This window comes from Pseudochaenichthys georgianus, chromosome 16 (assembly GCF_902827115.2).
Source record: "Pseudochaenichthys georgianus chromosome 16, fPseGeo1.2, whole genome shotgun sequence".
Classification (NCBI taxonomy): Eukaryota; Metazoa; Chordata; class Actinopteri; order Perciformes; family Channichthyidae; genus Pseudochaenichthys; species Pseudochaenichthys georgianus.
In genome coordinates, this window is record NC_047518.2 from 26,039,217 (window position 1) to 26,065,474 (window position 26,258).

Here is a 26,258-nt window from a genome sequence, read left to right on the forward strand (position 1 = left end):
GCACTCAGAGTGAACGGTTTGATTGTTTGTCTACAGAAAGTCAACAAAAGATTTTAAGAAATATTCAGGCACATTGTGACATTTTGGAAAGCACAGGCATATTCTGCTCCTTTTGCCAGTTGTGAGATGCCAATCAAACTAAAGTAAAGATCATGCTCACATTCACTTTCTCACACATTTCCCCCATCATCCTTTACACACCTGCTGAACTTTGGTCTGCAGAGAAAAGAAGGGCATGCATACTCTAAACCATGGACCCTAAAATACACACACACACACACACACACACACACACACACACACACACACACACACACACACACACACACACACACACACACACACACACACACACACACACACACACACACACACACACACACCCACACACCACACACACACACACACACACACACACACACACACACACACACACACACACACACACACACACAGAGGCCTCAATAGTTAAAGCTTCAGTTGGTCCTGAAGGAGTGTGTTTCAACTCCTAGCTGCCTCACTGGTATCACAGTGTACAGTTCTGTATCTGTAACAGCATCGTATGTCCTGGGGACCAGAGTGGCTTGGCCATGCTGATCATAATGTGGACATACAGTAGAGAAGATGATCAATACTGGGATGTATTGCTAACATTTGATCATGTTTTCACTGTTGGGCTTGTATTTTATGACACTCTTTAAGAATACCACTGACAGGGAAAAGGTTTAACAGTCATATACTTTTCTAGGAGAGAAAATATCATTACACTTGCTTGCATATTCCTGTCTCCAAGACATCATGGAGACAGTTTGATTTGGATTCAAAAGACAACTTTAAAAGGCAGCCACATCCCACTCACTTAGTGTCTGTTGCATACTTTTAACATACTGTCCATGACTGATATTCAGAGAATGATTTAACTTATCTTTCAGTCCATCAGGCTAACAGAGATGTAAGGTCTGCTAATAGAGAGGACAGTCTGAGGCCTATGTCTCTGTCTTCTGGTTACATTACCACCGTGGTCCATTTTGTACCATTACTCAACAGAGAAGTCAAACACTGCATGGGATTAGCAAAACATCCTTTCTGCTAAAAGCACAACAAAAAGAGAGAGTAAAAAAAAGAAGCAACACACCTTTGAACATGTATGCGTTAATAGGGTGGGTCTATAAAAATACATACTGCAGCTACTGTATAAAGAACAGCCTCACAGGCCTTTGAGGTTTTTCTTGATGGAGGGAGATGGGGGGTTCAGCATTTGCAGCTGGTCCCCCTCAGAAAGCAGGGGAGTAGGGGGAGTTTGGGCCGGGTTTATAGTCTGTCTTGTCCCTAGTGGATGGGGTTAATGTCTGTGCGGTGATTTGTTTGCCCGTGCACACTGCTGCCCCCTACAGTTATGGTGGAGGTGGTGATGGTGTTGTGCTGGATGACCTGCTGCTGGGAGCACGCTGGAGCTGGACTCCCCCCCGGACTGCTGTCTGGACCTGAGGAGACAGCAGAGACATCAATGAAGACGGACAGCATGTGAGTGGAGTAATATAAACACCATTACCTTCAAGCTCTACACAGAGTCTTTAACGTGTGATGTGATACAGAAAATAAACGATAATAATACAAAATAAACACAGACAAATTGTCATTATTGTAAAACAAAAATACAGCTTTATTAGCAAAAAACAGATAAATGTCAAACACATGACACACTAAATGCACACCTCATCCGTCACCTGTCATCCCAAATTAGGCCATAAATGGACAAAAATGGAAAAGTGAATCACAACTCCATAAACACGCCTGATGGACTTCGGACACATTGAAGGTGACATCTGTACACAAGCTAGACTCATCGATGAAAGTCTGTCCCAGCCCAGACTGGGAGTTGGCTCTCTTCTGAATAAAAGAACCATTCAGCCAAGGGGGATATGAGCCTTTTTTTCCTGCGCTAAAGCCACGCAGGGAGGTGCCTTATCCTAATTACAGAAAATGTCACTTGTATCCATATCAAAGGGCGGGGCTCTGATGTCATGCACGGCTGAGCTGAGGCACAGTCCGGTGATCAGAGAGATTTTGAGGCATCCATGAGAGTTTGGATGCCAAAGTGCCGCCTGTCTCACGTCGAGTCTCGGCTGCCTCTGTGCACGGAGGAGGCGCTGTCAGATGGAAAAACAGGTCTCATACGGGATTCAGACTACCAACTCCCAGTCTAGTCTGGCTACCAGAGTGTGCAACACCCATGTGTGAAAGGAAGAGTCCTGCCGCGAGCGTGGGAGCTGGATACCAGCACATAGGAGTGAAGAGTCTTGGCAGTCACTGTTTGTCCATCACAGTTCAGTCTGTAGAGTTTAAATCTTTCCTCTGGCAAGACAATTAACATTTCCCCACAGTGCTATCTTCACTGTCGGGCTAAGGCACATTGATGAATGTGTGTTTTTAGCCAAATTCCCAAATGTGTGTGTGTGTGTCTGTGTTTATGTCTGAGCTACTCACTGAGGTAACCTTGGGAATCTTTCTGCATAGTGGTGATGGGACAGTCCTTGTGTGTGAGGAGAAGCTGCTTGAGTTGGGTCACCTCGTTCTTTAGCATGGTCACTTCATTCTGAAATGCAGCGAGAAACACAGAAGCATTTTTAAAAACATATTTCAGGAGAGTCCACAATTTAAGCAGGAGACACTATTAGTTCACCAACTACTAGTATGAGTGTATCAAACATTGTATTTATATATATTTATCATCCTCAGTGTTCTTTTTTATCCTGAATTAGGCTTTTACATTTTTAACTGAAAACCTGTAACATGGTGACTTGGTGTTGAACAGATTAGGGCATTTAAGGCATGGAGAGTCCAGCAAATGTTGCTCTTCAGTTGCATTATGGGAAGTGTAACATCCAGTGTTTTTGGAGCAATGCACTTTTAATTATAACCATTTGTTTGCTAAGGTCTTTATTGTGTCTAAGTGTAAAAACAGGGTGTCTTGCAGTTCTACAAAGACAGCATATGACTTCTCATACTGGACTCAAGTTAATAACAAGGCAACTTATCGCCATCATCTCTGGTGCAAAAAGGGATACTAGTATAAGGTTCTTCATAAGAAACTGAGAAAAACACATGTTGAAGGAGCGCTTTGATATCCCCTCTTTCCCGTTTCTATACTGTCCTCAAAAATGTAAAAAACCTATATATTCAATAATTGTGAGTGGTACATTTAGAAGTTTGGTACACCTAAAGTTCATAGTGTACCTGAAGCTGCATGTTGGTCTGTGTGAGTTCTTCTGCTTTCTTCTCCAATGAAACCACCCACACTTTTCTCTTCTGTCTGCATCTTGTTGCTGCTGCTCTGTTCCGCTCCAGAAACTTCCGCCGACGTTCGTCTGGGTCCTCGTCCACTACCCGCCTGCGCCGCCCTCCGCTTTGTGGCGGAGAATGCATTGTCTGCGAGGGATGCATCTGCTGGGTGGCAGGTGACATCTGCAACAGAAGGGGAAGGTATCAGCATCACTGAGCTCTATGATGAGACCACCATCTCACCAGACCTGGAAAACAGCCACCTGTTTCTCTGCCCAACAAGCATCTATACATTACCTCCTGCAGCCATACCAAGGTCTGGCAATTTCCCCCCCAAAAAACATCTGGTTGTGCCACGTGCCCTGGGAGCCGGGCCGTGGGCGTCAGGGGTGACAGAGTGAGTGAGAGACTGGGCTGATTCACCAGCCTGCCCACCCCGTTAAAGAGGTGTCAGGAGGCAGTTTTCCACCGCCCACTTCCACTCAGACTAACACCACCAGACACAGTCAAAAGCCTTGTTTCTAAAACTGTACTTACACTGACAGATCTTGACATGTACTTGGCAAGGTCAAGTGTTTTCAGTCTTCAGATCATTACCATTTTATGAGAACCATGGAAAAAACAAGCAGCTTTAATGGCCTCTGTGCATACAGTGAGTGTTTTTATAATGCCTTAATGATGCATTCGGAACATATAGTGAATTGCATTTCTCGATGTCAGACTGTCCTTCATCCAAAATGCTTAGCATTGCAGAGGATGATAGACAATGCAAGGACAAGTGTCTCACATCATGTTGTTTCAAATGCTGTGAGCAAAACTAAAATTAAACCAAATATATTCTAAGCTAAAATGTTCCAGGACAATTAGCCAAGGCTGTCTGGTCATCAGAACAAACATTTATGAAACCTCTTCTACATCTGAAGACTATTGTGGAAACAAAAGGGCAGCTTGGCAGTAGATTATCGTGTAAAACACAGTTTTCCAAAGACATTTCAAAGCATCTCTTATAATGGCCACTTTACAGCCTCTTCTTGACCCTTGACCTTTATGGAAAGTGTCCTACACTGACCTGTAGCTGACAAACCTCAAAGGGAAAATTATCTTTGAAATGGTTGCCACAAAACTACTTGACATCATAGCAACTGCAAGAGCAAATGTGTTATTCAATTGTCTTACTGTAAGTTTAAAGCACTTTTCTAACTATACTGTGCTGCTATATACTAAACGACTAATAGCTGACCTCAAGACTTCTCAAAGGGCTACTAAAGTGCTGCCTTGTTTTTTGTCACAATACACACATGATATACAGTTGCTTTCAGCTATATGAGGTTTTAATGCGTTATTGAACTTGCGGCTCTGCCTTTGGCTTTTCTAAAAGCTTCGGCTCTCTGGGGAATGTGCTGTGCTTACATGTGAAGCAGAGTGCATCGGATTGTGCGGTGAGGTCTGGTGTGGGTGCCCGGGATGAAGATGGGGATTGTGGGAGTTGTGATGGGGGTTGTGTCCCTGTTGGTGGTGGTGTCCACCCTGTCCCTGGCCCTGGCTGTGGTGGTGGTGTCCGTGGTGCTGGTACGCGTGGGGAGGGGCTTGCAGGTGCTGGTGTGGGTGTGACTGCATGTGATGGTGGGCGTTTTGCTCCTGCCGCGAGGACATCATCTCCATCATGTGGCCCATGGAGTTCATGTTGCCGTTGGCGATGGGACCCGGGTGGTGTGAAAGTGCAGCCTTCAGTCTCTGAGAAGAAAAAATGGAAACAAAACATATTGACATTTTCTTTATAATATCTTTAAAAGTTTGTACATGCTCTCATCCATCTGTGTGCTGATTATCAACAGTTACAGAGAGCTTCATGTGCTGACTGGGAGATGATGAATGGCTCCATAAATCCATATGTCAGGAGAACAAATCAAAGCCACTTAGGCTGTCCTCTGTCTCTCCTTCAGTCGTGTCATTCTCCCGCTTTACCTACAGTGATTGCCATCCCACCAGTCCCTCCTCCTCATATTCCTAATAGCCTCCCGCTCCTTTATACACGTGTGTGTGTGTGTGTGTGTGTGTGTGTGTGTGTGTGTGTGTGTGTGTGTGTGTGTGTGTGTGTGTGTGTGTGTGTGTGTGTGTGTGTGTGTGTGTGTGTGTGTGTGTGTGTGTGTGTGTGTGTGTGTGTGTGTGTGTGTGTGTGTGTGTGTGTGTGTGTGTGTGTGTGTGTGTGTGTGTGTGTGTGTGTGTGTGTCTCTGGATGTCTGCCCGTGAGATGAGCTTGTTGGCGAGGTGTGAGCCTCAGACTTCTGCCTTGCTGTTGACCCAGCAGGAGGTTTGTTGCTTTAACCGTGTGGTCTCCTTAGCCCTGACTGTACCGGTGTCTCTGAGCAGCCTGGGAGAGAGGCTCTGTGAAGGTCCGCTTGTGTTCATGTGTTTACTGAATGCAGCTCTCCTCAAGAGTCTGTTTTTATGGGCATCACATAAAGACAACCGCAACATCAGGAAAAAAATCATAATCCAAACATACAAGTGCCAAAGTATGTCTTCAGGCTTCATCTAACGTACACAAACCTAGACCAAAGTGAAAAGAAATCCATGTCCTAACCATGTCATGCCTTATTTACATTTCACCGCTTTAGGAATAACAAGTTGAGAGAGTGTTGATACGATTGAACTTCATTAATGCACATGTTTTTCCCAAGTGCTGATGTGAATAAATAATGTAAAAACTTAAATAAATGCTAAAAGCCAGTCCTATATTCTGTCTATAATTTGTCTACGTTTGACTAAATGTTAGTGACAAAACAAAAGCATTCATTTCAAGGCTACTGTTGAGAATTCCACAAAGTTTTCTATTCTCTTTCGCAGTGCTCTCTTTCCCCTCTCTGTGCTCCCTTCCCCCTTCTCCCAGCTGCTGTCAGTGAGTCCACGCTGTGTCCAGGGCTCCATATCTTTTAACAACCTCCACATTCATGATTCCCATAGGGAATGGCATCCAGCTGGTCTGGATCACAACGCTGAGACACGACCTGAGCACAACATCAGCCCTCCACTCCACTCACACACTGTTGGAGTGGAAAGCTTTTTTACCAGGAGGGAGGAGACACAGTCAAACAAATCACTTTAGAAGCGGGATGGTCATAAAAGAGCATACCCTCCTGGTTTGTATTATATTTATAAAAAAATGCAAATATGTATTTTATCTAGGGATTACCTAGTAATTGTCTTAACTGTTCTTGGCTTTCCAGTCCATACACAGCTTGCATGATATAATTGCACATGAAACCAGCAAAGTGAAACGATGATCTTGCCAAGCCTGTTTTGACTGAGTATAGTTTCTGTTTGTCAAAGGGATGCCTGACAGAGTGGAACAGCTCCACATTTGTGGAGTTACATTATTTTGTGTTTATCTGTTGCCCCTCAACAAGAACGTCATTATACATTTGTTATCTCTTAATGGTAATATTCAGCTAATCACACCCTGCTAACCACGTTCACCACAGCCTAACTCTATAAGGGGCCATAGCCCTTCCGCTTTGACACCAGTAATACAGGGCTTAAAACACCACACTGTGTATACTAACACACAGCGGGGGGCCACAGGCCTGCAGCTGTCCACAGCATCACATTCACACTAAGACTCTCTGAGGGACATAGCTCTGACTTTCTGTAATATCATATAAGTTACACTCTGTATATTGTAATAGTTCTGAACTGTATATCTGTTCTTGATAAACACATGCAGAAATAACAAACAGCCAGAAGAATTGATTTAAACAAGCTTACAGTTATTAATCATAGTCACCAGTGCTGACAAGGACGTCTTCCGTGTATCACCGGAGGAATTCTTAAGGCTGACAGCACACACTAAACAACTTCCCTTCAGCCTTCAGCTTGTCAGTCAGCACCAGAGAGGTGAGGCCCACCCCTCTTGTGAAAGAGAAAACCAATCAGAGTTTAACAATCTCCTGCCACTTAGAGCAGGCAGTCACCTGAATGAACAGAAGCTAAAGGGACCTGCCCCCCCCCCCCTCCCAGGTCTACTGTACACTGCTTCTGAGGCCAGAGTAAAGGCCTCTCTGGGTAAGATGCTCATCTGGAGCCACCTGACTCTCTGCCAACACGACTCCCAGGGAGAAGGACAGAGAGGGTGAAAGGGAGGTGAAGGGGTGCAGTGAGAGAGAGAGAGAGAGAGAGAGAGAGAGAGAGAGAGAGAGAGAGAGAGAAAGAGAGAGAGAGAGAGAGAGAGAGAGAGAGGAGGAGAGAGAGGATACGGTTTCTACTGTCTCCTCCCCGCACACATCAGCCCAAGACAGCTAGTGCTCATTTATCAGTGTCTCTGAGAGCTGTCCAGCTGGCAGTGCAACGCTATCTGTTTATTAATTGAATTAGCCGGCATCCGAAGAGGCCCGAGAGTGTCAGAGTACAGAGGCAGGTCAAAGAGCCGAGGGGCCGCTCCAAAAGCCTTACCAGTTATGGTTACAAGCAGGAATGAGACAACATAGAAAAAGAAAAGGACCATGCATGTTTAGTGGATCATACCAGTTTCAAAAGACAAGTTGATATTTAGATTGTTAAACTAAGACAGCATTTGGTCTGCAACTACAGTAACTATATTTTCATCATCAATGATTCTGCATAGTTTTCTTAATAATTGTTTGGTTAATAACTCTCATTGTAAAATAGGTCCATTGCGGTTTCAAAATCTCAAAGATATTCACTTTAAGGTGACAAACTGACGAAATGATAGAGTGTTGGAGGGCTGGAAACAGCAATTTTGCAAAATGCTTTTCCTGTTAATGCAAATAGAAAAAATACTGCAGGCGATTATTTTGATCTTGATCAACTATTTATTATATAATCTATTGCAACTCCTCACAGTAAATCCGAAGCGAAACCTATCCGATAAAGCAAATAGATCCCAGGGATAATAGAACATATAACGAGGAGAGTATACAGACTACTTATCAAAGGTTATGGCAAGAATTATATTGATATACTCACATTTTTAAGTTGAAAGGAAAACACGTGGTTCAGATTGTGTCAAGTGAAAAACCTTACCGTGAAATATACTTCTTTCCTGAAGCTACAGTATGTCCGTACAAGTGCCTGCTACTGCTCCATCTGGACTTTAGACTCCAGCTCAGTAAACTGTCCTCGGCCAAAACTTAAGTCTTTGCATCCAGAACCACAATGACGCAACTACGGGACGTTAGAAGAGCGATGATGAGCAGGCTGTGATTCTTAAACACCTTCATCAGCTCCGTAATGACTCTTTAACACATGGTTGTATTTCCCTAGACTGCACTAAGCAAAATAACTTAACCACCACGTTCATTTTACTCTAATAACACACACATACGTATACATTTCTTCTGCAGCAACATGGCCCGCTACAGAAAACAATCATTAAATCAGTGCAGGTGTTAGCCTGTGGCGGCTCAGGGCGCTCACACATGGGATGGCACACTGTCTGTCCTGCTGTTGCTGAGAATTGAAAACAACACAGCAAAGACACATCAAGAAGATGAGCAGGCCATGACACCATAAAGACAATGGCAGCTTCTTCCAGGATACATTTATAAACTACGTGCATTTGACACTACATTTCATGCAGTCTGTAAGTGTGCTGAAAGTAGTGAGCTTATTGATTTTCCATTGTTAAAACACCATCTCTGGTTTAGCCATCTTTTGCCCAGAGGGCGGCTGTTTCCTCTGAGACCTTTGCCCTCTGACCTCTCCACTCCCTCTCCTCTTGTTCAGCCTTTCTCATTTATGTGGTTTCAGGGATACCAGGTGATCACCCATTAATGATATTTATTAATGGCTGCCTACTCTCTGACACGGGGGGCTTTGACTGATGTCCCCGTGAGTGCTCTGGGCACATCCTGAAAACACACTCAGGTTTCTCCTCGCCAGATGACTTCATATCTATTAACCCTGGGAGGATGAAGAAAGAGCACAGAGCAGGTACAAAAGGAGATGACCACGCCCGCCTCAGGATGGGTAAATCACACACAGCCAGGTCAGGGTGAGCACTTTTATTCCCCTTAAAAGTGGAGCAGTGTACTACCAGGGGACCTGTGGCCCTCTGACGCCTTACTGCAGGTTGGAAAGATTGAACCAGTCTGTGGAGTCATTTTTTAAGTGCAAAACGATGACAGTTTCAAATGAAGATCTTCCGAGTCTATGAGGAAACATTAAAGCTTCTCTCTGTTGGTCTGCCAGCTTTTTGTTAACACTACACCAGCACAGTGATCATATTCAAGCACAGCCTTGGTAGTTGAATAATATATAATAATTGTAACTTGCCCTGGCTTTATTTTCTGTGGGTCAAGACCCCCTAACTCACACTCTTAACCCGACATAGTTTCACCATCTGCAGTTAAACCAGGAGTTTTTCTCTTTTGCTTTGCCAAGCACTCAGTGGTTTTAAATCCATCCTTCCCATCTCCATCCCCCCTTACCCACCAGTGCATGTGTGCAAAACCCTCTCTCTGTGCCCTAAAACTCCACACCCCCATTAGTTCCATTTTATTAGATTTCCCTCTCGCCCAGAGAGGCGGTAACACCCCCCCCTTCTCTTTCTTTCCTTTCTGTCTTACACACACACCTCTTCCCTGTTCCTCCACCCCCTCTCCCTCTGCTTGCCAAGAGCTGGGGACTGTTAAACTGATTTCCTCGGGGAATGGAGAGGCAGACAGTCTGATGGGAGGGCTGTAATGCCACCCCCTCTCTCGTCTCTCCAGTTCTGGGCCGGGCAGATCAGAGCCGGGGCCGAACAGACCCTCCCTGTGGTTCCAGACTCAGACGGGGAGATGGATGCAGCCCGGCTGTTCTGCCAGGGCCCGGCGCTCCGGTGGTGCTCGGGGGGGACCGTGGCAGTACGGTTGCAGCGAGACACACGCCCACTGAGGAGCATGCTCCAAAGCATGCACTCATACTCTTGGCAGCAGCTTCTCCACTCTGTCAAGTTAATGGATGGGCCTCTGACTCTGGTCTGTATATCCCCACTGTTCCCTCTCTTGTAAAGCCCTGCTCTTGTGCAGCCTACATAGTTATCACTAAACCCACTGCCACAATCTTGAATACAGAGAATGCCTCTGCAAGGAAGATAGACAGGGCTTTAATAGAATAATAAACACTAACTCATGTCTTGGTCTGCGGCATCGAAAGCAAATTAAGTGTCGTCATGCTAATTAGAGTAACATGAAAAGGGATGAATTGAATCAAACATCATTTGAAAAATACTTTAAATAACAGAAGAGTGCATATTTTGGCTCAAGTAGGGCCGTTAACTCCCAACTCACTTTTAAGATATAAATAAGCAGTGTTCCTATTTGTGTTTGGATATCTCATTCAGACGGTGAATATAAATACTCACATTTCAACAGCATATCTAAGCAATTTCTGTTCAAATCTTCATTGGTATCACACATTGTTAAGACACCCACAGGCACGAGATTCCTCTTGCGCTCCAACATGAGAAGCAATGTATTTTCCTTTTGAAGGGAAGAAATAAAAAGAAGAAGGCTGTTAACTTTATCACCATGCTGAGGACAAAACAAGGGCGTCTAGAAAACAGAAGTGGGTCTAACATAAAAACATTAACTGGTTGGAGAGATGAGGTAGGGACCTAACTGGTCAATATTGAATACACTTTATCAGCCAGAAAATCTCTGACACGACAGGCTTTTTCTCCAATCAGCCCTCCAGTGTTTGAGTGGTTGTTTTGGAGTTTAGGGAGGGATCTGATCACTGCTGTGGCTCCAGCGAAGGCTCATGGTGGCTGGTCCAGTCCAGTCTGGCCCGTGTGGGGATGCAGCTGGTTTACCCAAGCTTGGCTCGTCCCATTCACGGGCCCTGAACCATGACCAAATAGCCTTCACATAGACCTCCCATCAGCACAGCTAAAACAACACGCAGTCATCCAAAGACAAACAGACGCGACACTGCGCCACAACCGCCACATTCGTCCAAAACCGCACACACACAGTCACACCCAGACCTGCAGCGCGTTAGGCACCCACTACTCAAATATAAATGTACCAACCCAAAGTCCTTAAAAGACCCCGGTGTATTGTAGCTTTACAATGTCAACCTTGAACGTTCAGCCACGTCTGCTTTTTATCAAATTTCAGAGGACAGTCTTGTTGCCAGTAATGCTCTTAACTGCTTGGGTTGTAACTACATCCATTTTTAAACAATACTTTCTCACAAGAGGCAATATCCTTACATCTTTAATACATGATAAATGTGAATTTAATATGCATTTAGGCATGTCACTCTAATCTATTTTAGATGAATGCAGTGGTGTTGAATTTACTTGAAATGACCTGGCTCGGCCTCAACACCTGTTCCTGATGAAGGGTCCCAATTGTCACAAAAATGGTATGTGCCACAGTTTTCTATACCCTGATTATTTTTGGAATGATTACATACAACTTTATAGTATCTAAAGGCAGTGTCATCTAGCCTTTGTCATCATAAATATATTAAACAATGTAGAATAATTCATTATTATCAATGATATCACATTGCTTAGCAAATAAATATAGCCATAAGGGGTTTAATATTCTTCTATGGTTCAGCAGTGATGTTTAATGAGCTAAAGCTGCTGATCGCATTTTTATGCAGACACACAATGCTTTCATAACTTATGAATGCGCTGTGTGTATAAATGGGGCATGTGGTTGAACTCATTGTTCATTATTACAACAAACAATAGGACTAACACAACCTGTCAACTGAAAAGCAGCATGTCCATTTACCTTTGATTTACTATTACTACATACAGTGTGTGGTTCAGGCACTCTGGCACTGGCAACACAGGGGAGACAGAGACAGAGAGGCCCCTCTGTGGTCTGTGTCCAACACTGATAAACTGGCAGACACACATCGATCCAGCAGCTCCTCAGCCCTGCACTCCACTTTGCTGAAAACACTCGACTCCAGAGCAGTAAAGAGAAATATCATATGTGTATTATCTTCAACCTTATCTGCATCCGAGACAATGACTGCTTTCTGTATGCAACATCTCAGCTTATCCATGCCTTCTGTCCTTGTTTGACTGCAGTTTATCACAAAGCCACACATTTCATTTACTAACCAAACATTTGTACATACAGATCTGTATCAAATACTACTAATAATACTATAATCTGCTGACTCTAACTTTATGGTTTGTTTTAGCCCACTTAGGCCACAGATGTGTTTTGACACTAAGGACGATTAATGCCAGACAGGGTGAAAATACACTGAAAGCAACCACAGTGCACACACAATGGTGAGCATGCCCACAAACATATACAGTACACATATTCTAGAGAGCAGTGAAGCAGATTCAGCTGTGCTCCTAGCTCACCGTCCCTCTCCAATGACCTCATACCCTGACAATGCCACCATTCATACAGATGTTGCTTACAAAACCTGGAGTCAGACTCCTATTGTTTGCGCTGCTCCGCCTCACAACAAGAGGTTTAGCCAGAGGTGCTCCCCTACTACGGTGGAAGAAAATGAATGGATCACGTAATAGTGTAACCATTTACGCTAATAGTTTAACCGCTTACAAATGACTTCATACTAAGCTAAAACGCTCAATCAATCACCATGTCGCGGAGTTAAAAACAGAAACATCTTTGGCTGCTTCACAAGTTTTCTTTTGTAATTTATGAACAGAATATGCATTTTTCATTCTTTTGCTGTATAAGGTAACACTCGAACTTCAAGGCTTTTACCCCACATGCCTGTTTCAAATCTATAACTCTACTGAAACATAACAGTAAGGGTTGTGTAAATGAAATGTTAAAAAAGCTCCATTAGCGTGCTAGAAACACTTTGATTATTGGTCCTCCTGTGTCCTATGAAATGTTTCTTTAAGAGCAAACTGCTTTTTTCCCCCTCCTCAAGTAAAAAGGAGTACATTTAGAGCATGCCAGGAATTATGTCATCCACCCATCTAGTGCCAACTCCACAGCCAAGAGAGCTGCAGTGAAGGAACATATAGTACTGTTTACCTCTTAAAAAAACTCAGCACCTAGCCTGATGCTTAGTGACACATTTATTGTCCTTAGTAACAATGCAAACAATAGATAATTGAGGAGATAATAAATAACACATTTTCATACAACAGCACCAAACTGTTCCAAAAGCCCCTCTGTCTGAAATTAGCAGGCAAGCAGGATGTGTGGAAAGCATGGAGTGCATTTAAAAAGGACACACAAACAATGCGGAATCCACCATTGACAGGAGTAAGGTCATATAGCCGCGCTCACAGATGTGTTTTAAAACCAGCTTGATAAGGGCCTGTTTGGGCTTCCCTTGTTACAGATGAGACATGATAGTGAATGTCTCTCATCATACAAACAAAGACATCAAACCATCTGAGCAGGAAAGTATTCAGGGTAGAAAACAGTGCACATATGAACGTGTGTTTATAAAGCACAGTTCCATGTATGAATGCATATGTGTGTAACCTTATTTCTCTGTTGTTTTTAAGCTCCTGGCTCTCTGTATGTGTATGCATGTCTGTGGCTGTCTAAGTATGTGACACAGTGTGAAGAGGATGACAGAGCCTGAGCAGTCTGTGAGTGAGTGTGTGTGTGTGTGTGTGTGTGTGTGTGTGTGTGTGTGTGTGTGTGTGTGTGTGTGTGTGTGTGTGTGTGTGTGTGTGTGTGTGTGTGTGTGTGTGTGTGTGTGTGTGTGTGTGTGTGTGTGTGTGTGTGTGTGTGTGTGTGTGTGTGTGTGTGTGTGTGTGTGTGTGTGTGTGTGTCTGTGTGTGTGTGTGCGACTGTTCGCGAGGTCCTGTGGAGAACCGGCTCTGAGCGTTGACGTAATGCTTTGGCCGCCGTGCTGTGGAACTTGGCCTCCTCTCTGTAGCGTTTCCTCTACGCTGCGAGGGTCAACTATCCCACAACCTCCAGCACACAACACACACCATTCTATTCCCCAGACCACAACAGAGCAGAACACAGCCACACCCGGCACCACGAGCACCCAGTGCTTCGCAAGAAAGAGAAAAAAAACCACTTGAACCAAAGCTAATAAAACACTCCCAGACAACCAGCTAAAAGCAACACAAAAAAAACATAAGTCGGCTTCGCTGCTCACTTTAAACGACGGCACTTAAGGAGAAAATCAGAGATAGAAGAGAACAAAGATGGGCACTGATGCAGATACAGTCTTTGGCCCAGAGAGCACAAACAGAGAGCTTAGAGCAAGATATGAGTCCCCAAGGGGCCACAGCAGTCCTTCGGCTCATTAACTATTTACACCAGAGACAGGCCTCCCTGCTGCTCTGGCCCACCACAAAATCAATTAGGGTTCATTAGCCCGGGTCCTGGGCATGCTTTCTCTGGCAGGGGAGGGTTAATCCTGCTACCGAGGCCTCCAGTGACCACAAAATATCAAACAATCACACACATATGTGCATACATGCATGCACACATGCAGAGGGGCTGAGGAAACTAGGCTGAGCATGAAGTGCTTTTACGGAACTCACTCATAATTCTTCCAATTTCTCACTCTCACACAGTTTGGTGTATCAGAATATCGATACCGTCTCTCGCCTTTCAAATCCCCTGCTCACTCCGCCTGTCTATCTATTTCCTTCATGTCTATCAAAGTCCCACTCAATCCCTTTCTTCGCTCTCACAATGTAAACGTTGAGCAGAAAGAGAGGAACCAGGTCCGTGCCTCGGGGGTGTGGGGTTACAGTGCGGAGATTTCCCATTGGCGGAAAGTCAACATGGTCGGGGTAATGCGATTAGAGCCGGATTGAGAACGTCGCAGGGGACACATGGGCCTGATCATGGCCCGGTTATCCGATAGCAGGGCCGTATTTATCGACGTGGCCAAGCGCGGATATTACAGACATTAGAGACCCCGTCTATGCTTATGAAACCCGCGCTGGAGATCGCACCCCGATAACACAATTAGTCTCTCACTTTCTGTCCACAATCATGGAATTCCATCAGTTTCGTTCAGACATCAGGGAGCACAATCTCAATTGATCCACAATTGGTTGCTGTGCCTCACGTCTGAATGGCCAACTAACCAGAAAGTTGTATGGTCGAGGGGCCTGTAGCCATTTAGTGACTGCATATGTTTATGGGAGGCCTACCAGAGCATTTACAATTCAATTACACAGATAGGGGTGGGGGAAAAAAGAGCAAGATGTGTCTGGATGACGGCCAGGGGAGAGATAAGCCTAATACACTAATATTGTGTTACCCCAGCGTGTTACCATAGGAACAGTTGAAGAGATTCAAAGACTACAAAGACGATCAATCTTGAGAGAGCAGGAGGAAGAGGGAGAATTAAATGCCCTGGGAATGCTCCCGCTCTCCTCTATCAGAGCAATAACTCTTCTAATGACCTCTGCTATCTCTCTCTCTCTCTCTCTCTCTCTCTCTCTCTCTCTCTCTCTCTCTCTCTCTGCAGAGTCTGCCATCAGTGAACCTTTCCAAACACAAAGGGCGGCCAATGTTTTTCATCATGGTTTGTGATTGTTATGATATCCAGGTCATGACACTTGCTGTTATATCTTAATGTCTCAACCATTTTCAGGAATATTTATTTTGAAAACAAAGGCTGGCTGGTGGTCACGTTGCTACAGTATTAATCAGTTCCTATCACCTAGAGTGATACTGGTTATGCATTTGACATTAATCAGATGTACACTGCATTAGCAGTGCCAACATGCAAAGTAAAACTGAGTGGAGGTTTATTTTCTTCTCAGCTTCTTCGTCAGTCAGTCTTCTAACTCTCACTCTCTCAGTCTCGTTCCCACCGCTCTAACTGCCTGCTTTGTGAAGGATGAGGTCATTCGATTTTTTTCCTTGCTGTGTTAAACTAGTGCTAACAAGTTGCAGGACCTACAGAACATGTTCTGTACATTAAGATATACATCAGGCAGTCGGTGGGCAGCGCAGCCACAACCATATAAAGGGTTCTTTATTCCAGCCAGAGTCTCCAGTGCTGCACTGGCAGGTTCAGACACAGCTTTGATTACACCCCAAATGATGAAATCCACACAGACCTACAAGCACAGCCTTGCTGGCACAGCCAAGTGGAAAAGAAAGTTGCAACATTTTGAGTTTGAGTGTGTGCACTTGTGTTTGTGTGCATAAATGTGTACGTGTCCATGTGACTAGATGCATATACTCACCAGTTTGGCTTCTGAGTGCATGGAGGGAATGTGAGCGGAAGAGCAGGAGTTGTTGTGGGCGGGTCCTTGCATACCCATCATATTGGAGCCCATAGACATTTGTCCCTCCATCTGAAGATTACAACAGCATGATAACGTCATACTACATACTGTGGAAATGTTATTCCAATGCAAAAAAAACGTTTTCACAATATGAATCAATACTAAATATTAATTTCGCTATGATTTATGCTATTTTTACCCACAAGATGCTATCACTAGTTTTACAAAAGAGCATTTAAACCGTGAGACATCATGATTGTTCATGGTAAGCTGAGGGATGATGAGATGAGAGAGTATCAGAGCCTGATTTCACATGACAGCTGCCCTGTGCACAGCTCTGTGTGATGATAACTGGAGCTGACCCAAAACAGGAAGCCAGCATGGAGGGACTTAACACAGGAAGCCGGTGCAACAGGGGTGTGTGTGTTTCTGATAATAGTGTGTGGAGTGGCGGTCAGACTGACACATCAAACCCCAGCTCCTCTTGGTGCAGGGTGTGTTAATAAAGTAAACGAGATGTAAGTAGGTGTGAGTATGAATGCATTAGATGTGTGTTACTGCCTGCATCATAGTGACCCTGGTCAGTGTTGTCATGTGTCACAGATGAGTCCTGAATGTGAGGAAATCAGCTGGTTAAGCCGACAGGGGTCAGAGGTCACTCGAGCAGGGCGATGATGTGAGCAGTACATGCAGGGAAGAAGAACACCTCTGTGTGTGTTTCTGCATGCACGTGTGTGTGTGTGTGTGTGTGTGTGTGTGTGTGTGTGTGTGTGTGTGTGTGTGTGTGTGTGTGTGTGTGTGTGTGTGTGCGTGCGTGCGTGCGTGCGTGCGTGCGTGCGTGCGTGCGTGCGTGCGTGCGTGCGTGCGTGCGTGCGTGTGTGTGGTGTGTGTGAGCTGCTGTGGCCTCCCAGCTGCTGAACTCTGGGTGGTGTGATGGTCTCCACAGGGGAATGGCCCCTCTCCACCCCTTTTGCCTGACCACCCGCTCTCCCCCCCCCCCCTCGTCCGCAGAGACTCAGGCCTAGAACCTGACACACATCCTTAATTGCACTAAGTGTGTTTTGTGTAAAAATATCACCCAAACCTGCACCCCTTTCCTGAACCGTCAATCTTACCCAAAATCGCTTAGCTCTTAATTTAATAAACATGGGAGGTTTTTTTTTTTCCATACCATAAACAGAGGCTGTCTTGTGTTACAATGAGAACATATGTTGTATCATTAGAATCCTGATACGAGGAGCTTTCTTCGGGTTGTTATCATTCCCAGCTTCCCAATGTGGCTCTTGTCTTGCTGGCTTAATTACAAACAAAATCTATGTTCTAAACCCAGAGATAGACTCCTTCATTTTTACAGGATATAACTTCATTATAAACTGTGGTAAATCATTTGAATGGGGAGTGAAAACATCCAAAAGTAATGCATAGTTTATGTGCAGTCTGATTTCACACTGTCGTCACATAAGTCACCGTAAGTGACTGCTGCATGTGTGAGTGAGCCCGTTGTTGTACTCACAGGCATCAGCACGGCGGAGGAGCCCGGCATGGTGGGGTCTGGCAGAGTTCCCGGCATAGAGGCAGGCAGAGGCTGTCTCTGTCTGTTTCGTAGGTGCAGCAATGAGGACAGAGAGCCAGGGACAGGCCTGGGAAGACACACACAGAGAGACATTCAGAGGACTTCAGGTTTCACACTGTTCTAGATAACTGATGTTACTGCTATTCTTTATCATATAACATCAAAACCAACTCGCAACACCGCTATGGTGCTAGTTTGCCATAACTGTTGTGTAAACAAATAAAGACTGCTTGATTTTAACATCGATGTAACCATATCTGATAATATGTGGTACACAGGTTAAATATCATTTGTAGATCAAGGTCTACCATCTCAATGTATTCCGGGTAGAAAGGAAATATATATATATTTAATTAATTATTAAAACATGAATTATTACAAGTAATGTATCAATGCATATAAAAATACTACCCAAAAAATTAAGAAATATTTTACGAGATTATTTGTGTTATATTCATTCAGTCATGATAATCTATCTTTAAAGAGAAAGTTCAAATAGTTGACAACATCGGCCTACAAACTACACTATAATGTGTGAAAAACCATTAATTTAGTGTTTAATTTCTCTAAATACATGCTGAAGTTCAAAAGTTAATCCCAATCTATTTATATGCTACGTTACATATAGACAGAAGTGAACAAACTGGTTTAACCTTGAAAAGAAATTCCCACAGTTATTCATTTCACAACTGTTCAATTTCTGTGAAAATGATTCCTGAACTTCTTTTTCTTTTTCATTTTTTTTTGTCCAACTCTAAAGACATAATGTAAAGCAGAGTGTGTGGCTGCGTGTGTGTGGCCGCGTATTCATGCTGCAGTTGAAAGCTGAGGCATCTGGCCATTTTTGGATTTACTTTAAACAAGTACATTTCATGCATTACAATGAATAGGGATGATGGCGATGATTAATGAATAATATTTGTCAAAACGACCACATTTTGTGCATGACAAGAGTCACTTTTGAGAAACTGCTTGGCGGTGGGAGCACTGTGTGGGGGGGAAATCCCCTCTTGCTGACCACGAAAGCATGTGCGAACCAACAGGCCTATCCACACACACGGCCGCATTAATAAATCACATTTAAAGATGAGGCCGTGGCTAAACTTAAACTATTGACAGCAGTCTTGTCACAGTCATCGACTCAGGGCTGCGGCCATCCAAAAACATAATGACATCATTTATACAACTGCCTTCAAATCCCTGATGCAAGAACACTGATTCCCAGCTGCAGGGAGTTACACCACCCACATGCATACAGTAATAGTTCAGTCCTGAGCTTACAGAAACAGCATTCGCTACTTGATTCTTAAACAACCTGTATCACAATAATCAATAAGTATCCAGCTATCAGTATTCAGGATGAAGGCCAGTCAATAAAGCTCCATTTCCTAGAGCGTTTAGAAGTTAGTGCAAACAAGACTCATAGCCTGGATTACCGTAGTAGTGAGAAGTGAAAGAGTGATGGCCAAATGAAGGGGGGGGGGGGTGGCACCAGAGCAAACGCTCCCCCACCTGAATAAATACCTGTATTTTTCCAGACCTAAATATGTGCATTTACGCTCCAGACATTTTAGATTGCTCCACATACACCCAGGACCATTACCATCCCGACTGTGTGTCATTCCTGTCTAACATCCCAATTTATCACAATCACACTCATTTAACAGCACGTATGACATCTGAGCAACACTGCGAATCCAAACATTTCCACATGGGAAAAGTCATGAAAGTACAATGAGGTATGCAGTGTAGCTGCGAGCTACATCAACACAGTTTCCCTCTGCGTTTAAACTGCCAGCGTCCAGGAAGAAATAACAGTCACAAGGCAGAGGCAGTGACACGCTGTTGATTTTCTAAATAAAAACAGTTTTGCTGGATTTGTATTCAGTATGATGGCTGCCTGATGAGGGGTTTTCTTGCACTGCAGAAGTTGAATGAGATTTGTGGAAGATGTTTTTGACCAGAATAAAAAGCAAACACATCTTTAAAACTATGCTGTAAATCTTTCTCGATCTCTTTAACAACTTGAAATTGGCTAATCCACAGGATCTAATTTAGTTTCAAAACTGGCTTGTTCAATATATCCAATTTATTTTTGGATAATACTGGATACCAAATATTTAACACATTACAATGCTATCCTTCGCCCGCTATATAGTGTGTAGTGTGTGTGAGAAACGAAAACATTCTCTCTCATCTTTCAGACTACAATTCTCCTTCTTTATTTAAGATAAGACAAAACAATGCATCACAGCGCTAATTGTGACAGCCAACCAGCAAAGGTCAGAGGCTCAGGCAGGCCGCTGGTTTTTGCAGGTCAGGCTCCTGCTTTCTAGAGAAGAAAGGCTCCTTTGAAGCCTGTACAGGTTGAGCTGCTGGGAGGACAAACACTGCGTCCTTCACCACCACACACACCAAAACACAATGTGGTTGTCCAGTGGGCAGAAAGATCTGACAGCACTTCCTCTGGGGATTAACTCAGCTTTGTGCTAACCCCTGCTAATAGATACAGACGTTTCAGAAAATAGCCACTATGAAAAAGATCGATTGAGTCTTATTGTAAAGAGCATTTCCACAATTATTTTGTATCAAGACCAACAATGTTTATTCTTTTTTTTGTTTTACAACTTTTCCCTGATATTGACCCTGTGAGGTTGAAACCGGCCAGTGTTTTTAACCAATCTTTCTGTCTAAATCATGGCTTTAAAATACAAATGTCCTTTGCTCTACTTTAGCGCCGAAGACACGTTCTTTACTTACTTAAATATATGTGTTTCTATTTGTATTTCTTCAATTAGTTGAATAATTTCATTAACTCAAACACATGTCAGCTGCAGCCCTTAGTATCCACACACATCACTCTATTGAAATGCATAATGTCAGCTGTAGCTTGTGATGCAGGGTGTCCATTATCAAAATACATTATAATAATTGAAGTGGTTCTTCTTCTCAATTCTTGTCTGCCTTCTGTGTTTGTGCACCAGTGTACAAAGATTTTAACAGATTCATGTTGGGCCTGTTTGTGTGTGAATAAGTCCATGTTCCAGTGTGTGCATGTGTGTGTATTCATGTGAGTGAATAATGACAGGCTGTGGCTCCACTGAGGGGATTGATAATAGCCGGGCTGGGGGCCCCAGGGGAGAGCAGGTAGACACTCTGCAGTCCTGACCCTGCACTCTCACATTACTGAGTGCCTCGCTTTCAGCCCGGCTCTCCTCCACAATCCCCGCCCAAGAACCACCACCGCACCACCCCTACACCCCACGTTCGCTCCACCATGACATCACTGCTAGACCCTTCTTCTTTCCCCGAGTCTTTCTTTTGCTTTTATCTCTTGTTCCAAAGTTTATTTCTCCAAGTTATCCTGTGATTTCCTCTCTTGTTCTTCTCCTCCTGTCATTGTCTTGGTAATCCTCTATGACTCTCTTCTGGACCCTTTAGAGTGCCCACACCTCAACTCAAGCCCCTCTGGATTTGCTTGCTCTAACCTACAAATCCTGCAGTCTGCACACACACTAAGCTTTACTGCTCCAATCCCCACAGTCCCAACTCCAACTCAAGCACTGGAGACTTTAAACACAGGGGCTTGGCCGCCGTCCAAGAAGAGCAAGAGCGGGAGAGAGAGGTGCAGTCAGTCCACTGACTCATATCCTTCCCTTTCTGACTCTGCTCCAGCAATGATGTAATGCTTTTGGCTTTTCGCCCTCCCCCACCCTGTGCCTGCCCACCCCCAGATTTCGTCCCTCCCTCCTCTCCTCATGCTTTTCCCTCTCTTTCCCTCCTCGACTGGTCCAACATCTCTGCGCTCACTCTTCGCTGAGTGAAGTCACTGCGAGCTCCGGGTATACACAGCAGCTAAAAACTTTCGAACGTAACCAAAACAGCCCAGGGCCAAGTTCCAGACGTTCGGGAGACGGTGGTGCAGTCGCCATGGGAACGGAGGTAAACAGAGGGAGAAACAAGGGCCTCAAACAGCTTGCAGCTGCCTGGCTCTCTGAGTAAACACTACACAGGACCTGCCCCTGATTTACTGCCTTTAATCACTGGTGGGAGGAGAGTGCCATGGGGTTTGGACTGAGGAAATAATATGAATCTGATCAAATAAATCAGCCCTAATGGGTTACGACACAGGCTGACTTTTATTAGCGGGCTAAAGGAGGGATGGATGTTGGGAGGGCGCTGCACTGGGATGGATCTGGGATGGGGTGTCCTCACATTAGGGAGCCTCAAGCGGAGTTTAGCAGCGTCAAAGCCCAGTTGAGAAATGGCGGTGGTTTTAACTCTGGAGCAAATTAGCTTTGTGGTATTTGTGCACCAAATAGATGATGGGTTGACTTTTATTCTCAACGAAAGTAAAAAGCATGCCACTACATTCCTATCAGCATGAATCAGAAAGAACACATCTTGTTACAAGCAAACCTGGCATCTGTCAGCAGCACCTGACTGATGTTGTAACATTTGGCAAGAGCGCCCCTTTCACTTTCAATGATACTTCATTTTCTCCCTCTTCATCTGCTATAATGTGATTATTAATTAACCTGTTTGACCCTCTCTTTCTTAACTAACTTCTCCGTCTCTCATCCAACCCGATGCCGTCTTCCACTATCAGTCTGATCCTTCTGATCTATTTCAATTTCCATCCTCATTTTCCTTTTCAAAATCTTAGTGAATTATTTCCCACACCTTCATTCTTCTGATTGCACTTTGTTCACACTTCCATCCAAACATGTCCAACTTTTCCTTTTCCCTATGAAGGCCCGACTGGTCCAACACCCATGTCCTCACATGTGATGCCTCTCTTCTCTCCCTCTTCCACCCTCCTGATCCTTAATTTCCTCTCCTCCATCTACCTCCTATCCCCCTCTTCCTTTCCTCCATCCACCTCTGATCCCTTTCTTCCTCTGCTCTGTCCACCTCTGATCCCCCTTTTCCACACTTCCCTGCGCTCCCCAGAGCTGTGAGGCCTGTCCCTGTGTGTGAGTTGCTTGTGCAGGAGCCTGCATGTGTGGTGGCCCCGGGGCAGGGATGACACAGCCCCGCTGGAATGAGAGGGAACAGAGTCTGGGCGTTCCTCTACAAACGCACTATTAAACCCACTGCAGTACACAATGAGCTCATCTTAATTCAGGTCAGATGTACATCCTGCATTCTCTCTCTTTGCTTTTCTCTTGTTCCTTTTATGTAATTGATTATATTGTATACCTTTGTTTTTCTGTACCTTTGTTTACGTGGTATTTCCTTTCCTCTGCCTGCTCCTACTCCATGTGCATTAACCCTACAATTAGCCCTACTTTCACCCATATTTATCTGTGGAGAAGGGCATTTGTCAAGTTAGAGCATGAGGGCACCTCAGGCATTTGGTAGAGGTCCCGCACTCCTGCTCTCAGGGCAGACTTCCCTCCTTATCACCACTTTGTGAATGCAATCTAATCATAAACAATAATAAGGAAAGTTTTCTTTAAATTGTGAAGTTCAAGTGAGGTCAAAGTATGTCCACGAAAAGCCCATAACTCTCCGTAGAGGTGTGGAGACTTTCTCTGTTCTGGCGCGGGTGTTGAAATCAGCATGGTTGTTTTATCACATGCTTGGGAAAAAAAGTGTTATGCAATCTCTAAAAATGTGATATGGAATGCATCCTAGAATCATAAAAGCTATCAGCACAATACGGTACGCTACCATTGAGTAATTGTTCCGTAACTTCAGAAGTATTATATGTAAGTATATTTTAAAAAGTAAGAGGATTACTGAATATCAAGTAAGGATCAAAATATACTGTATCTGATAGAAAATTCAAACACTTTATTTGCACACAATTGAAATTACTTAGTCATAGTTTTGCTTTGAAGTTAGACTTCAGATCTGGCTGAATTTATATATGATGATCATAATTTATGTTAAGCCAAAAGGAATTTAAATGTGATCAGTGAAAAATATTCTTCATGAGATCTTTTACCCGGTGATTCTTGATAATCAATCCGCATATCACCAGATCTTCTTCAGAAAACACAGGAAGTTTAAATGCGTCGCCCTATACATGAGCTTTATATGAGACCCCGCTGTTTTGAAGGCATGCAAACCAACATCTATTTCTGCTTCTTCTCTTAAAGGCAAAAACGAGGAACTGAAGGGGCCGATAGCTCTGAGGTGTGAAAAATATTGTGCATTTAAAGCATCATGGGAAATATAACCACACATTGACTTCCTGCAGAGCTTTGCAAGCTCATGTGACCAAATTAAAGTTGCACAGCAATAGCAGGGTGGGAAATTACCAACGAAAAGATGAGTCCTCTGTAGAAACTTGAAAGAAGTCGCGGTGGACTGCTTTAAAATAAAATAAACTGTCCATCTCAAATTGGCACAGGAATAGAATGACACAAACTTCTCCTAAAGATCACTTATCTAAGGTATCAACGACAGTATCACCATGTTATAAAAGCACCTGTTGTCATACACGGCCAAAATTGATATAAATGATTTAGGATTACATCATCGTAAATTGATGATCAGGTATTTTACAAAAACTCTACAGTAATCACTCCTCACCAGCTGCATTCAGGTTGATTGTGCTATGTAATGGAAAAGAATGGACTGAGTTCCTCTTCTGAGCCAGAATATAAATAAAAAAGATGTTTAGTGCCTCCTGCCAACACCCATACCCGCACATCGCCCCTTGCGAGTTAAAGGGTGAGGTTTCCACAGAATGTTGTATCTCACGTGGTTGACTGGTAATGTCCAGCGTATTTAACTCTGACACAACTCAGCACCAGATGTTTATAATTGAAAAACAGAAAGCATTCGAATGTGTTGGACGCTGCTTTTCTTTGTATGATAATGATAGCAGTGACATTAAATTCTGCTGGCTGGTTTCTTATGCCTGGACTTAACACTGGTTTGTGTCAGTGCGGCTCCCCAAAGACTTTGTTTAGGGACTTGGAGCAGGAGGAGAGAGAAACAGAGAAAGAGGTCCTCAGGTTTCACAGCTGCAGGCCGCGCTCAACCCTAAAGTAAATGGACTTGAGGAAAGCCAATCCTAATTGATTCCAAGCCTCAAAGCTCTTTAGTAAACATTGTGGAGCAATGAAAATGACTTGTTATCCTAATTCATTGGATGCTCACGCCGCGCGTTCAGAAAACAAAGGAGGCAAATGGAGATGAGGTTAAACTGACTTTTCTGGGTGATTTTTTTCTAGCGTATACATTAACCATAACAATTACATTAGCAGATCCATAAAGTGTGTCAAGATCAAAAGCTGTATAGTCGTGTATGGATCACATACTCAAACAAGAGTGATTAACTGACTAGAATAACATTTTATAATACTCTCTCAGATTATTATGTTTAAAATTTAGCATAAACATTTGCACATGCAAGACGAGACATGGGAAATCAAACTTATTGGAGACTACAGTTGAAGTGGCTTAACACGACAACAGGGAACCCTTCCTCTGACCTTCAGTAGTGTCCCTAACACTCAATCAGGACACTTCACTTCACTAGCCTGTGAAGTGTCCAGTTGTTCTGTGTGTGGGAAGTTCCTGTGGAGAGACCCTGTGCTCGGAGCCTTTGGTTGGCCCTAATGGCTTCCTGTGGAAGCGCTGCTTCTCAGCGGAGGGGTTTCCTAAACTCATTTTCCTGCTGATGTGAACATTTCCAGGCTTCTCGTGTGAATCTACCCATCCTATTCATGTGTTACACCTTCATAGTAAACAAGTTACGCTTCTGCAGGTTGAGCACTTACAAGCACTGCGCGGGAAATTCCTCAAATAATATGCCACATATAAATATAACTGAGGCTTACAGTTTTAAACTCCCACTTTATCTCATACATGCTCTGATTAGTTTTTAATGACAGGTGAAATCAGGTGAAGCAGGCACAGCAGAGTCTAGGTTACTGGCTGTGATTTCTGCTCCTCCAAGGGAGTGAAATTCCATCCCTGTTCTGGACAAAGAGCCTGACGGGGTGTCAGTCAGGCTTAGTGATGGGCCTCACATCCAATATTCACAAGCTCCTCAAGCTGTAAATCTACACAGGACAACCTCAACACAGCACAGGCCTTACACTGAGCCATCTCAATGTCTAACGTGCCTGCCACAGGTCTGGTTTACAGTAACAAAGCCCTGGCACATGTTTCAAGGTGGTTGGGGTAAAGGCATAAGGAACAAATGAGGTCAGTGGAGTATCTCTATAACGTCCAACAGCTTATTAATGTGTG

The 26,258-nt window shown here is 43.9% G+C and overlaps 1 protein-coding gene across 2 annotated transcripts in view; it reads right to left on the minus strand.

Moving 5' to 3' along the window:
• Window positions 1-419: 419 nt before the first annotated feature.
• Window positions 420-26,258, minus strand: part of creb5b (cAMP responsive element binding protein 5b) — a 37,385-nt gene continuing 11,546 nt past the window's right edge. For both annotated transcript variants that reach the window (XM_034103034.2, XM_034103032.2), the window contains exons 6-11: window positions 17,985-18,111; window positions 16,430-16,540; window positions 4,693-5,016; window positions 3,238-3,465; window positions 2,488-2,596; window positions 420-1,484 (exon numbers count right to left, since the gene is read on the minus strand). In XM_034103034.2, coding sequence (XP_033958925.1) covers window positions 1,330-1,484; window positions 2,488-2,596; window positions 3,238-3,465; window positions 4,693-5,016; window positions 16,430-16,540; window positions 17,985-18,111 — 1,054 coding nt within the window. In that variant the 3' untranslated portion in view covers window positions 420-1,329. The remainder of the gene's footprint in view (window positions 1,485-2,487; window positions 2,597-3,237; window positions 3,466-4,692; window positions 5,017-16,429; window positions 16,541-17,984; window positions 18,112-26,258) is intronic.